The sequence below is a fragment of the Heterodontus francisci genome, chromosome 30 (assembly GCF_036365525.1).
Source record: "Heterodontus francisci isolate sHetFra1 chromosome 30, sHetFra1.hap1, whole genome shotgun sequence".
Lineage (NCBI taxonomy): Eukaryota > Metazoa > Chordata > Chondrichthyes > Heterodontiformes > Heterodontidae > Heterodontus > Heterodontus francisci.
Window position 1 is genome coordinate 27,222,837 of NC_090400.1, and position 14,499 is coordinate 27,237,335.

General features: G+C 44.5%; 1 protein-coding gene across 9 annotated transcripts in view; it reads right to left on the minus strand.

Annotated features, from left to right (window-relative positions):
* Positions 1–14,499, minus strand: part of LOC137346640 (RIMS-binding protein 2-like) — a 326,747-nt gene that overhangs the window by 60,179 nt on the left and 252,069 nt on the right. For all 9 annotated transcript variants that reach the window (XM_068010262.1, XM_068010263.1, XM_068010266.1 and 6 more), the window contains one exon: positions 2,692–3,564. In XM_068010262.1, coding sequence (XP_067866363.1) covers positions 2,692–3,564 — 873 coding nt within the window. The remainder of the gene's footprint in view (positions 1–2,691; positions 3,565–14,499) is intronic.

A 14,499-nucleotide genomic window follows, 5' to 3' on the forward strand; every position in this document is an offset into this window, starting at 1 on the left:
GGAATACTCTACACTTGCCTGGATGAGTGCAGCTCCAACAATACACGAAGTTCAACAACATCCAGGACAAAACAGCCCGCTATATTAATTGTGTATCAATTGTTTTAAATATGCAGGTGGACAGTGTTAATTAGGGTCTTACTTGAGCACTTATAAGGAGACTCTTACTGAGACTGGTGAAGGTTTTGAGTGAGGAGCTACTTATTTGTAATCCTTTTTACACTGTACAATAAATGTGAAACTGAGTAAAGACAGGCTCCAGCATCATGCTTCCACAACAAGCTTTCTGGAATTTAACACGCTTGACTGACATCCCATCCACCATATTAAACATTCATTCCCTCCACTACCAGCACACTGTGGCTGCTGTGTGTACCCTCTACAAGACGCACTGCAGCAACTTGCCAAGGCATTCTCAACAGTACTTCTAAACTGATGACCTAGAAGAATAAGGCAAGCAGGCACCTGGGAATACCACCCCCTGCAAGTTACCCTCCAAGTCACACACCACCCTGACTTAGAAATACATTGCTGTTCCAAGGTGTACCTACACTGCAAAGATTGCAGCAGTTCAAGGTGACGGCTCATCAGCACCTTCTCAAGAGAATTTAGGGATGGACAATATATGTTGACCTTGCCAGCGATGCACACATCACAAAAATGTACTGTGTATAATTTTGGTCTCTGTACTTAAGGAAGGATATATGTGCCTTAGAGGGGCTACCAATGAAGGTTCACTAGATTGATTCCTGGAATGAGAGGCTTGTCCTGTGAGAAGAGATTGAGTAGTATGGGTATATACTCTCTGGACTTTAAAAGAATGAGAAGCAATCTCATCAAAACACATGAGATTATGAGAGGGCTCTACCGGGTAAATGATGAGAGGCTGTTTCCTCTGGCTAGAGAATCTTGAACAAGGGGGCATATTCTCAGGATAAGAGGTCAGCCATTTATGACTGAAATCAAAGGGGTGTGAAACTTTGAAAGTTTCTAACCCAGAGGGTTGCGGATGCTCCATCATTGAATATATTCAAGGCTGAGATTGATAGATTTTTGAACTCTAAGTGAATCAAAGGATATTGGAATCAAATGGGAAAGTGGAGTTGAGGTCAAAGATCCTCCATGATCTTACTGAATGGTGAAGCAGACTTGAGAGGCCATAAAGTCTACTCCTGCTCCTATTTCTTATGTTCTTATGTATGCGAGTGAGTGTAGATGAGGGGCAAATAGATACTGTGGGTAAGGGAATATGAGCGAACGTGGGGGAGGAAACAAGTGTGGACTAAGGTGAATGAGTGAGGAAGGGCAAGAGCCAGCGAGGGTGGGTGACAGTCAGCGAGGGTGGGCAACAGTCAGAGGCTGATACCACATGACAGCTAGCAGCATTCTCTTCCCACAGCGCACACTGACAGTTGACCACAGCAACCACTCTCTTATCAATAACACTCTGATCACTCTTCCTCTACTTTTGTCTCAAACTCCAAATATGCCATAATATGGAGCTTTTGTTACAGTCCTAATAGTCTTCATTGCACTGTGCTAAAATGAAGACTCAATACGCCATTTTTATTAGCTTTGAAAATATTAACAAACACTGACGGCAACTGAGGGCCACTTCTCTAATCTATAGCTGGAGGCTAAAGGCCTATTGAAATATATGGGTAATGCAGTATTGTGCCACTGACAACACTTGCTCATGTGGACAATCTGACCTCCACACAGTTGATAACAGCAAAAACATACTTGTGCATTTTACAATCTTTTGTCAGAATAATCATCTTTTGCTATGATCTGTTGATTTTACTAATCAATGTGTGGATCAATGTGTTTTGTTCAGAAATATGAGCATGCTGGTATATTTTACTGGCTCAGTGTCAGATTCCTTGAACCATCCATTTGAACTGGCCTCAGCAGGCTCTAAACAGGACTGGAACAAGGCAGCACAAGAAGGCCATTGTGGCATTACTCTCAATGGACCCTAAAGCTAAAAGCACCTATCGAACAAGCGCACATCTTATTTCAGGATTCAGTGTTAATATTCAACAGTGACAGGATGTTGAATATGTCCCAGTGTGTCTCTGCAGTGGACCTGCAAACTGAAATACATGAGGGAAGTTTTAACAGTGAAAAATTACAAACTGCTGAATCCAATCCCAGCGTTAAAGGATGATCAGCCAACTTTGTGCTCCCCTTCTCTGTTGTATTCAGGCTTTACTTCTCCAACACTGTTCTCACTGCCTCCCAAGCTCCCTGCACAAACTGCAACTGATCTAGATCTCTACCAGCTGCATTGTCTCCCATACTAAGGTCTGCTCTCCTATCACCTCTGGCCTTGCTATCATTCATTAGCTCCCTTCAGCTCTGTATGTTGATTTCAAAATTCTTCGTCCTTGTTCTACCTTACTTCAATGTCCCAGATAGAACCCACCACTCTTATGATGCTGGTTGGCTGTGCATCCCTTCTCTCCACTGGTGGCAGACGCTTCAGCCATCACAATTCTGGAATTCCGCTCCAAAAATCATTCACCTCACCACCTCTCTCCTTAGAACCTCTCTCTTCAATCTCACCATCAATTTCCGGATTTCTGCTTGTATTCAATCTCGCCCTACCCTCTGTGTTTGACAGCCCGATACCTGGTATAACTGAATATGTTTTTCTGCACTAAGCCCACACATTGTTGTTTTACTTACCTCCTGCCAAGGTTGAGAACTGAGTACATGTGCATTTGAGTTGCCTTCGGTCCAGTGGCAGCTCCCATGGTATTTGGTGTGGTCTGGCCTCCACTTTCACCTTGTACTTCATATTAGGCCTCAGGTTCACCAGGGAGCAGGAGTAGCTCCCAGCTTTCACCACCTTGTACTCCTCCTCATTGAGGAAAATCACATGGCTGTAATTACTGTTGCTTGGCAACCAAGAAATGTCCGCTGAGGTTGCGGTAATAGTCTGAACTTTCAACTGCATAGGTGCAACGCAGACATCTTTTCCCACAAGCATGCTGCTGCATATTATATCAGAGTTCCCCTTGTCCGTCACACTCTGCACATAGATGCGGTAAGCTTTAGCATTAAGGTCCAGTCGCTCTATAACAGCTTTGGTCTGTGCACCAAACTTGACATTCATCCGCAGTTCCTTATCCACGTAGATGTTGTAGCTTAATATTGCACCCCAACCACCTGGCACCAGAGGGGACTCCCAGCTAACAATGATGCTTTTGGCAAGCTGTTTGATCAAGTTCAGTTTCCTGGGATAAGGCACCACATCCTCATCATATTCGGCCACCTCTTCTACATCGAGGTCAAAACCATTGCTCACAAGGCTCTCTGACTTTACCTGTGAGCCGGGCAGACTGAGTTCTTCATGAGGGCTGGAGGTTTCTGGCTTCTCAGCGCTGTTCTTCCGCAGTGGAAGACTTTGCTCACTGCCACTGTGGAAACTGATCTCCTGAAATGAACTGTGAGACAGCTCGTTGATTTCTGGGGGATGAAATGTCAACATATCCTCGTCAGAAACACGCTCAATGAAGTTTGAAGGAACCAATCCTCTTCTCCCATCCATAAGCTCTCCTGAAAATGAATTCAGGATATATTTTAGTGCAAACTGTTAAAATCCCGACAGTGAAACACAAACAAATCACAAATAACTGGCTGAGCAATTATCTTTTGATAACAGTTTGCGAATACTCCTTGAGAATGCAAAGTCCATCACCCTACTGTGCTGGCCCTTTAATTACTAAAGGCAACATAAAATCTTCAGACACTCTATGTACTGGAGATCCATCACATTGCACTGCACACTCCCCATTGTTAATTGTATTTAATTTTATGCAGGTGGGGGACATTAACCGGGGATTCACTTGTGTTCCTATAAATAGGAACAGACTGAAACTGAGGTGGTTGAGGTGAGGTGGTGCATGTTTGTAATGTGTATCTCTGTAAATAAATGCTTACAAAATTTTTAAAGATTGGCTCCAGTTCTATCCTTCACCACCTATCTTTCTGGAACATATATGGTAGCAGAGGATGGGGGTAAAGGTTAGAAACTAAGAAAAAATTTCCAAACTGAGAACAAAATTCCTGCTAGCCATTGTGAAAAATGTCAGAAAGCGAGTGTGAATTGTCGGGATATGATTACCCTCTGATATCCTCGGAGTTTGAATTATATGAGTAGTGGAAGAATGAAATGATAAACGGACATGCATTACGCCCCCAGAGGAAACAAGGTATGGCCTTAGCGCTGTCACTTCCTACAAGGAGTAAAATCAGAATAAAGCTTTTTTCAAGATGTATGACCATCAGTTTGATATTGATACCTTTATTAGAATTCTTGGATGAAGTCTACAAGAAAGATGATATGTTAAATGCCGATGGGACACAGTCAGAATTTGATAGATTTCGGAACGCAGATGGACATTCCATGGACTTGAACAGAAAAAGATTGATGAAATTCAATTTGGGGATCCCTGGATCGATACTTGTGATTGAATTACTGTATTGTGCTAAGGTGTTGCATATTGACAGGTTACAGGTTCTAACTGGTGTTCAGTTTTCGGAGAAGGATCAGATGTCTACTGCCTTAAAAATATCCTGGGGAAACAGTCATTTCCTTCAGCCTTCATGGAACAAATGAGACACAAAGAATAGAAGACGCAATACAATGGAAGGATTAAAGAAAGACAAATAAGAATGAAAGCACCTTTAGCAGATCTGGCTATTGCAGCAAAAGACAAAAATGGAACAGAATAATGGGCAAATGAATCCCAGGAATTCCCGAGGAGCTGTTAATAGGTGCTTCAGGTATGATTAAAAGTATCATCATGCAATGAACTATCCAAAGTGGAGAGGCAGGGTCTTTGAAATGACACATAACAAAGAGAATTCTAAAGACGAGGAAGAAGATAATGATGAATCGGAACAACTTATAGTGGTCACAAGGAGTTTTAGTGCTGTGATGAATATGTTAGTCAGGGACTCCTTTAGTTCTTATACTTCAACAGTATGTGGGAAAGATTGGTTAAAATATTACCTTGATTCACTAAGTAGTGAAGATCGACGCAAGGTTAAGGAATATAATAGTACTACTTGCTTTAAGATTTGGTGATGACAATACATTGAGGTCACTAAAGAGAGTTGTAATTCCATGTAAAATAACTGGAGTAAGCCATTTTATAAGTACTGATGTAGTCTCTACTGAGATCCAATGAGTAGAGTAAACCTTCTATGAAAAAAGCACAAGTGAAACCTGACATGGAGCATGATATGGCAATTATTTTTGGAGAGTCAGTTGATCTGCTTTTACCCAGTCAGGACATTATTGTATCCCCTTAACATAACCTGATGTTTCTCATCAGCGAGTCAGACAAGTATTTATGGCATCAGGTAATAAGAATCAGAGAGGGATAAAAACCTGTCCTAACGTTATGTAAACAATTTGCTCACCCTACTTGTCAAAGATTAAAAATCCTGCTAAATGATGCAGGTGTAGTTGAAGAAGAGTATATGAGGCTAACAGGAAAGACAAGCGAGAAGTGTGAAATTTGTGACAAGTATTGAAGGACGTTGCCACACCCTACTGTAAGTCTTCCATTGGTACATGACTTTAATGAGGTAACTGCCATGGATCTAAAGGTATGGGAGACATTTTCATCCTACATTTTATAGACCGGGCAATCAGATTTAGTCTTTCTATAATAACAAGTAGCAATGTCAAAAGAATCAGTCTGACCACAACTTATATTTTTATAGTGCCTTTAATGTAATGAAATGTCCCACGGTGCTTCACAGGAGCAGTATAAAACAAAATTTGACACCGAGTCACACAAGGGGCTATTAAGGCAGATGACCAAAAGCTTGGTGAAAGAAGTAGGTTTTTAAAGGAGTGTCTTGAAGGAGGAAACAAGGTAGAGAGGTGCAGAGGTGTACAGAGCTTAGGGCCTAAGCAAATGAAGGCACAACCGCAATGATGGAGCAATTAAAATCGGGATGCTCAAGAGGCCAGAATTGGATGAGTGCAGATATCCAGGAGGGTTGTGGGACTGGAGGAGATTACAGAGTTAGGGAGGGGGCAAGGCCATGGAAGGATTTGAAAACAAGGATGAGAATTTTCAAATTAAGATGTTGCTTGCCCAGGAGCCAATGTAGTTCAGTGAGCACAGGGGTGAGAGGTGAATGGGACATGCAGTGAGTTAGGACACAGGCAGCAGATTTTTGGATGACCTCAAGTTTGCGAAGGGTAGATGTGAGAGGCTGACCAGGAGTCTGTTAGAATAGTTAAGTCTAGAGGTAAAAAAGGTACGGCTAAGGATTTCAGCAGTAGATGAGCTGAGGCAGGGGCAGAGTAGGGCAAGATTACAGAGGTGGAAATAGTCTCAGTGTTGGTGCAGATATGCCGTTGGAAGCTCATCTTGGGGTCGAATATGATACCATTGTTATGAACAGTCTGGTTCAGCCACAGACTGTTGCTAGGGACAGAGATGTGGTTGGTGACTAGGGAACCAAGTTTGTGGCAGGGACGGAAGACAATGGCTTTGGTCTCCCAATATGTAATTGAAGGAATTTCTGTTCATCAAGTACTGGATGTTGGTGAAGCAGTCTGACAATTTAGAAACATTAAGGGGTTGAGAGAGGTGGCAGTGACCTAGAGCTGGCTGTCACTGCTGGGTTTCATCAACATACATGGTTTTTTGAGGAGGGGGTGATGACAGCAGATTTAAAGGAGAGAGGGACAACATCTGAAGAGAGAGGACCATTAACAATATTGGCTAACATGGGAACTAGGAGGGGGAAGTTGTGCGGTCAGCAGTTTAGTGAGAATAGGGTTGAGGGAGCAGGAGGTAAATCTCATGGACAAGATGAACTTGGAGATGACATGAGGAGATAGGAAAGAAACGAACAAAATATGTGAGTTCAGGGCTAGGGCAGGGGAAACTTTAGAGGAAGTTTGGCCCAGCGGACTAGTGGAAGGGAGAGACATGGCAGAGGCAGCTTGGATGGTCTCAATTTTATTGACTAAGAAGTCCATGAGCTCCTTGCACTTATTGTTGGAGGTGAGGGTGGAGCAGACAGAGAAGAGAGGGTTTAAGAAGCCAGTTTGCAGAACAGAAAAGAAGCCGGGGGTTACCTTTGCATTCCAGGATAATTCTGGAATAGAGAGCAGTATTAGCAGATGACAGCAGGACCCGATAGTGCTTTATATGGTTCCGCCAGATCTGGTGGCGAATGGCTAAACGAGTTGCCCAACACATCCTTTCAAGTCTGCATCCCTTGGACTTAAGGAAGCGGAGATGAGGGTCTTACCGGGGGAACGGCCAAGCTGAGAGAGAGTAATAGTTTTATTGAGAATGAGGCCATCAAAGGTGGAGGTGAGGGAGCAGTTGAGCAAATCAATAGCTGCAGAAATGTGGCAGACGGCCAAAGGCCAGACAGTTGGGATTTTGAAAGTGCAGTTGTAAGTGAATTGCGGGATATTTTTGTCCAGGGGCAGATGCAGAAGGACGTAGGGTTGGGGCGTGAAAGAGAAATGTGGCTGGAGAGTGACACAAGAAAGCAATGAGGGATGGCCTTATCTGTGATTGATATGATGGGACTAGCAAAACCATGTGAGATGGCAAGATCAAGAGGGTGGCTGTGAATATGCGATGTATACATGGATGGAGAGATTTAGGGAGGATAAAAGGGCAGTGAACTCAGAAAGAGAGTTGAGATGGAGATTGAAATCACTGAGGATGAGAAGTTGTTCAGTGCAGAGGATGAGGGAGGAAAGCAGTGAAGATATTTCGGTGAGAAAATTTTTATTGCCCTTGGGAGCATGGTACAGAATGAGGTGAGGGGGTGGAACAAGGTGAGATTCTCAAAGGAAGAAAAAGTTCAGAGGAGTAGGGGGTGAGACCAAGGCCAAGGTGTGATCTGGTGATAAGCACCACCCCGCCACCGCGATGGTCTTGACGGGGCTAGCGGTGAAAGGTATAGCCAGGTACGGAAGCTCCATTAAGCGGAAAGGTGCCATCACCCCTCAGCCACGTTTCTGTTAAGGCCATGATGTTGATGCAATCGTCCACAATAGGTTTATGGATGGCAAGGGTCTTGTTCACAACCGAACAGACATTTAGAAAGGAGATGTGTCGAAGGGCAGTGAGAGCTGATCCACTGGCAGAGTCCACAGTGTCAGCAGTGGGAGGGGTGAGTTGGACAGGAATGAGATCGGCAAGATTAACCTCCAGTCCCAGGTGTACTGGGTGGGAAGGTCGATAAGAGAGTGGGATGGGGCCAACTGGGGATGCTGCTCGCAACGAGCCAGTGCCGAGTGCCTCGATAAGACCTTTCGAGAATGCTAAGAGAGACACAGAGTGAAGCCTGGGATATTATTGTGAGAACAAGAAGGTTGTGGAGTATGGAAGGATTGGGTTAGGGTTTTGGAGGGAAGAGTACCTCAGAGGGGAGAAGTGAAAGGATGCATGACAATAGAAGAGAAGCATCTAGGAGAGGTAAAGAGAAAAGTAAAGAAAAAGCAGAAGTGGAATTGTGGTGATGGATTCAGCAGGCAAAATGTGCACGCGAATGGACTCAGGGAAAGCTCAAGTTACATAGGCCTGGTTACATAAAAATTAGGATACATAGAAACCTGACAGTAAACAGGAAATAGGAAATATATAAGAGATAATAAGGAGTCCAGAGTTAAAATTAGAAGTCCCGTGGTAGGATAACAATGACATAGATAGGTTAGAGTCAGAGTGGAGCATCGCCAAAATGTTGTCTGAATTCAGAGACAGATGTAGTGAGTGAAGTCCAGAAGCTAAATGAGGGTAGAATATCGGAGGACACACTGATGGAGTATTTTCGTGGGAATGCAGGTGTACAGAGTCAGCTTCAGGATAAGAAAGATGATGGCAAAGTCAGAAGACACCATAAATCTAGAAGCAGCAGAAGTTTGTTCTTAGCCCAGGCAAATGATTTTCTGGTCAGGAACAGACTGAAGCTGAAAAACCAGTATAACCAGTAGCCAATCACAGGCTCAGCAGGAGACTGAAGTCTCTTGATCACAGTGGTAGAGGAAGGGTTGCAAACTGATCAAAATTACTTTTCCAGGATAAAGCAGCCCACTTGATCGACACCCCATCCACCACCTTAAACATTCACTCCCTCCACCACTGGCACACAGTGGCTGCAGTGTGCACCATCTACAAGATACACTGCAGGCATTTGCCAAGGCTCCTTCTACAGCACCTTCCAAATTCACAACCTCAACAACCTAGAAGAACAAAGGCAGCAGACTGATGGGAACACCACCATCTGCAAGTTCCTCTCCAAGTCACACACCATCCTGACTTAGAAGTATATTGCCGTTCCTTCACTGTTGCCAGATCAAAATCCTGGAATTCCCTCCCTAACAGCACTGTGGGTGTATTTACACCGCATGGACTGCAGCAGTTCAAGAAGGAAGCTCACCACCACCTTCTTAAAGGCAATTAGGGATGGGCAAAAATGCTGGCCTTGCCAGTGATGCCCTCACCCCATGAATTTATGTTTAAAAAATGGCGCAAAAGAGCAGCAGATCAGAGACAGAAGTTGGGCCTTACGGAATAGCCAGTATAGTCTAGAGCAGAAGCATCATCTTGATGACGAGTGAAGACAGGAATTGAAGCCAAGTTTGAGAGAAGATCGAGATCTAGATTTTTCCAGATCTTTTCCATAGCTCATAGAGCTAAGAAGAGCAGCAAATTATGGACAGAAGCAGAGTCTGACAGTTTATTCCAATGTAGTCCATCACAGAGGTGAACAGACATTTAGAAAGGAGATGTGTCGAGGGGCAGTGAGAGCTGATCTTGATGTCCAGAGTCCAGGAATTAGCACTCGGTGAATGACTCCATTGCACTCCATCTCATCAGGCTCCACTTTAAGCTTCTCTTGAATGTACATGCTGCAAACAAAGAACAAAGAACAGTACAGCACAGGAACAGGCCATTCGGCCCTCCAAGCCTGTTCCGATCTTGATGCCTGCCTAAACTAAAACCTTCTGCACTTCCGGGGACCGTGTCCCTCTATTCCCATCCTATTCATGTATTTGTCAAGAATACTCCTAAACGTCGCTATCGTACCTGCTTCTACCACCTCCCCCGGCAGCAAGTTCCAGGCACTCACCACCCTCTGTGTAAAGAACTTGCCTCGCACATCCCCTCTAAACTTTGCCCCTCTCACCTTAAACCTATGTCCCCTAGTAACTGACTCTTCCACCCTGGGAAAAAGCTTCTGACTATCCACTCTGTCCATGCCGCTCATAACTTTGTAAACCTCTATCATGTCGCCCCCGCCACCTCCGTCGTTCCAGTGAAAACAATCCGAGTTTATCCAACCTCTCCTCATAGCTAATGCCCTCCAGACTAGACAACATCCTGGTAAACCTCTTCTGTACCCTCTCCAAAGCCACCACGTCCTTCTGGTAGTGTGGCGACCAGAATTGCACGCAATATTCTAAGTGTGGCCTAACTAAAGTTCTGTACAGCTGCAGCATGATTTGCCAATTTTTATACTCTATGCCCCGACCGATGAAGGCAAGCACGCCGTATGCCTTCTTGACTACCTTATCCACCTGCGTTGCCACTTTCAGTGACCTGTGGACCTGTACGCCCAGATCTCTCTGCCTGTCAATACTCCTAAGGGTTCTGCCATTTACTGTGTACTTTCCACCTGTATTAGATCTTCCAAAATGCATTACTTCACATTTGTCCGGATTAAACTCCATCTGCCATTTCTCCAACCGATCTTTATCCTGCTGTATCCTCTGACAATCCTCATCACTATCCGCAACTCCTCCAACCTTTGTCTCGTCCGCCAACTTACTAATCAGACCAGCTACATTTTCCTCCAAATCATTTATATATACTACAAACAGCAAAGGTCCCAACACTGATCCCTGCGGAACACCACTAGTCGCATCCCTCCATTCAGAAAAGCACCCTTCCACTGCTCCTCTCTGTCTTTTATGACCGAGCTAGTTCTGTATCCATCTTGCCAGCTCACCTCTGACCCCGTGTGACTTCACCTTTTGCACCAGTCTGCCATGAGGGACCTTGTCAAAGGCTTTACTGAAGTCCATATAGATAACATCCACTGCCCTTCCTTCATCAATCATCTTCGTCACTTCCTCAAAAAACTCAATCAAATTAGTGAGACACGACCTCCCTTTCACAAAACCATGCTGCCTCTCGCTAATGAGTTTGTTTGTTTCCAAATGGAAGTAAATCCTGTCCCGAAGAATCCTCTCCAATAATTTCCCTACCACTGACGTAAAGCTCATCGGCCTATAATTTCCTGGATTATCCTTGCTACCCTTCTTAAACAAAGGAACAACATTGGTTATTCTCCAGTCCTCTGGGATCTCACCTGTAGCCAATGAGGATGCAAAGATTTCTGTCAAGGCCCCAGCAATTACCTCCCTTGCCTCCCTCAGTATTCTGGGGTAGATCCCATCAGGCCCTGGGGACTTATCTACCTTAATGCTTTGTAAGACATCCAACACCTCCTCCTTTTTGATAATGAGATAACTGAGACTCTCTCCACTCCCTTCCCTAGGCTCATCATCCACCAAGTCCTTCTCTTTGGTGAATACTGATGCAAAGTACTCATTTAGTACCTCGCCCATTTCCTCTGGCTCCACACATAGATTCCCTTCTCTGTCCTTGAGTGGGCCAACCCTTTCCCTAGTTACCCTCTTGCTCTTTATATACGTATAAAAAGCCTTGGAATTTTCCTGTTTGCCAATGACTTTTCATGACCCCTTTTAGCCCTCCTGACTCCTTGCTTAAGTTCCTTCCTACTGTCTTTATATTCCTCAAGGGATTTGTCTGTTCCTAGCCTTCCAGCCCTTACGAATGCTTCCTTTTTCTTTTTGACTAGGCTCACAATATCCCGCGTAATCCAAGGTTCCCGAAACTTGCCAAACTTATCCTTCTTCCTCACAGGAACATGCCGTTAATCAACTGACGTTTGAAAGACTCCCACGTGTCAGATGTTGATTTACCATCAAACAGCCGCCCCCAATCTAAATTCTTCAGTTCCTGCCTAATATTGTTATAATTAGCCTTCCCCCAATTTAGCACCTTCACCCGAGGCCTACTCTTATCCTTATCCACAAGTACCTTAAAACTTATGGAATTATGGTCACTGTTCCCGAAATGCTCCCCTACTGAAACTTCGACCACCTGGCTGGGCTCATTCCCCAATACCAGGTCCAGTATGGCCCCATCCCGAGTTGGACTATCTACATATTGTTTCAAGAAGCCCTCCTGGATGCTCCTTACAAATCTGCCCCATCCAAGCTCCTTGGCGAGTCAATAGTAGAAACTACTTCCTCCCCCACGTGCAATATGGCATCACCCTTGATATTGCCGATTACATCAAACCTGTCTGGATAGTTTCGGCACAGTGGCGCAGTGGTTAGCACCGCAGCCTCACAGCTCCAGCGACCTGGGTTCAATTCTGGGTACTGCCTGAGTGGAGTTTGCAAGTTCTCCCTGTGTCTGCGTGGGTTTCCTCCGGGTGCTCCGGTTTCCTCCCACATGCCAAAGACTTGCAGGTTGATAGGTAAATTGGCCATTATAAATTGCCCCTAGTATAGGTAGGTGGTAGGGAAATATAGGGACAGGTGGGGATGTGGTAGGAATATGGGATTAGTGTAGGATTAGTATAAATGGGTGGTTGATGGTCGGCACAGACTCGGTGGGCCGAAGGGCCTGTTTCAGTGCTGTATCTCTAAACTAAGGTCTCTAACTGACTCCATGTTGCAACCTTCCATACCTTTTGGTGCGGTACTGACCTCATGTATTGTGACAATTCGAAAATTTTGGCATAATTGAAGTCCTGTGACAGCTGGTCCAGATGTGTCAACAATATAAACCATTTGTGGTCGCTATTCACAGCTCCCCTAGCTGCACTGTAAGGTTATCATTCCAATGCGCTTGACTGGAGAACCATTGTAAGCAGTCAGTCTCGCTGTGGTGGGCTGCACCATAGATTCCCATTTCTTTGAGTACATTTCCTTCAGTATACAGATGGACAAAATATTTGCACTTGCTCCAGTGTCAATTTTTACTCTGAGCTTATGCTTGCCGCTCTCCTGTGGACATATAATCCCAATCATGGTGAATGCCTCAGATTGCATAAAAGCATTGGCACGTTGATCCAAGTTAATTATGTGGAATGCTTGCTTGCTGTTCACACAAGTGCATTCTTCATTCATGTCCTCCTGGCAATCTGCCTCTCTGCTGACCTGATGTACCTGCTTGGGCTTTTGTTGTGCGCTGGCATACCTTTTGTGTTTGCCATCCTGTCTTGCAGACATTCTCTCTGCATGTGATCTGCCACCATTCCTGTGTGCAGTATCTGAACTCGGCCTTCTGCACTGCCTAGCCCAATGTCCTTGCCAGCCACAAGCTTTGCACTGGTCCTCGTATGCTGGACAACTGCGAAATGGGTGAGTCAGGCCACATTTGCCACAAGGCTTAGCAGACTTCTGAGTCTTGGTAACCATACCAATTGTTGTAGCCATCCCCAATGCTTGTAACTGTTGGCACCCATCCATGATGGCTTCAAATTTCCTTCCATCATTGAGTAGTGCATCTAAGGTGTGCTCTTCTTTTCTTGCAGGCATTTTTGAAAGGCCTCTAGTGAGGTAGACAAGATTACTAGATCCATAACCTGTTCTGACAGTTCGATATCTGCAAAGTCACATTATTGAGCTTTGTCTCAGCACCTTGCAACAAACTGATCAATGGACTCTCTCGCCTTTGCCAGTAGGTCATAAGCTCAAGCCTATGTGCTCGGAAATTTACCTTCACTTTGAGTTGCTGCTCCAGGAATGTCCATATCTTGCTGGGGTCCTTCTGATCCTCAGCTGACAATCCTGACAGATTGATCTGTTGCAAGCCCTCACCTCCCAGTGCGATCTTAATTTTGGTAGCTTGTTTCTCTGGTTTGCTCACTTCTTGATCCAGGAAATGCATCTCTATTTGCTGTCAGAACAGTTTAAATTCAGATGCTATGCCTGATGCTTGCCAGTCTATAACTGGATATCTGAAAGCCATTGTCTTAGTGATCCTGACTTTTTAAAATTTAATTACAGGCTTTTTCACAGGCAGTTTTTTAAATTTCCTTTTTAAGACAGATTTGTTTTTGCAGGCCTGCCCCTTTTAAGAGTGAGACTAAATCTTTTTTAAAACAGAGCAACAGCTATGTTTACACAGACTGGTTCATTTTTCTAACTGTGAGCTGCCTTTTATTTCAACAGAGCAGTTTTTAAGAAGGCTGGAGCTTGCAGTACTAGCAGCTGCCACAACCAGCCTTTTGCTTTCTGCTGGACCTCCAATGGCGCTGTCGAGTTCTTCCCACACTTTTCGGCTTAGGGCCCACCTACAAAGCAAAAATACTGGGAAAACAAAATCAGTAATGGCTTCAGCTACTGCTTTTCAAATTTTTCAACCCACTGCCAGATAGATGAAAGCTCCAGTC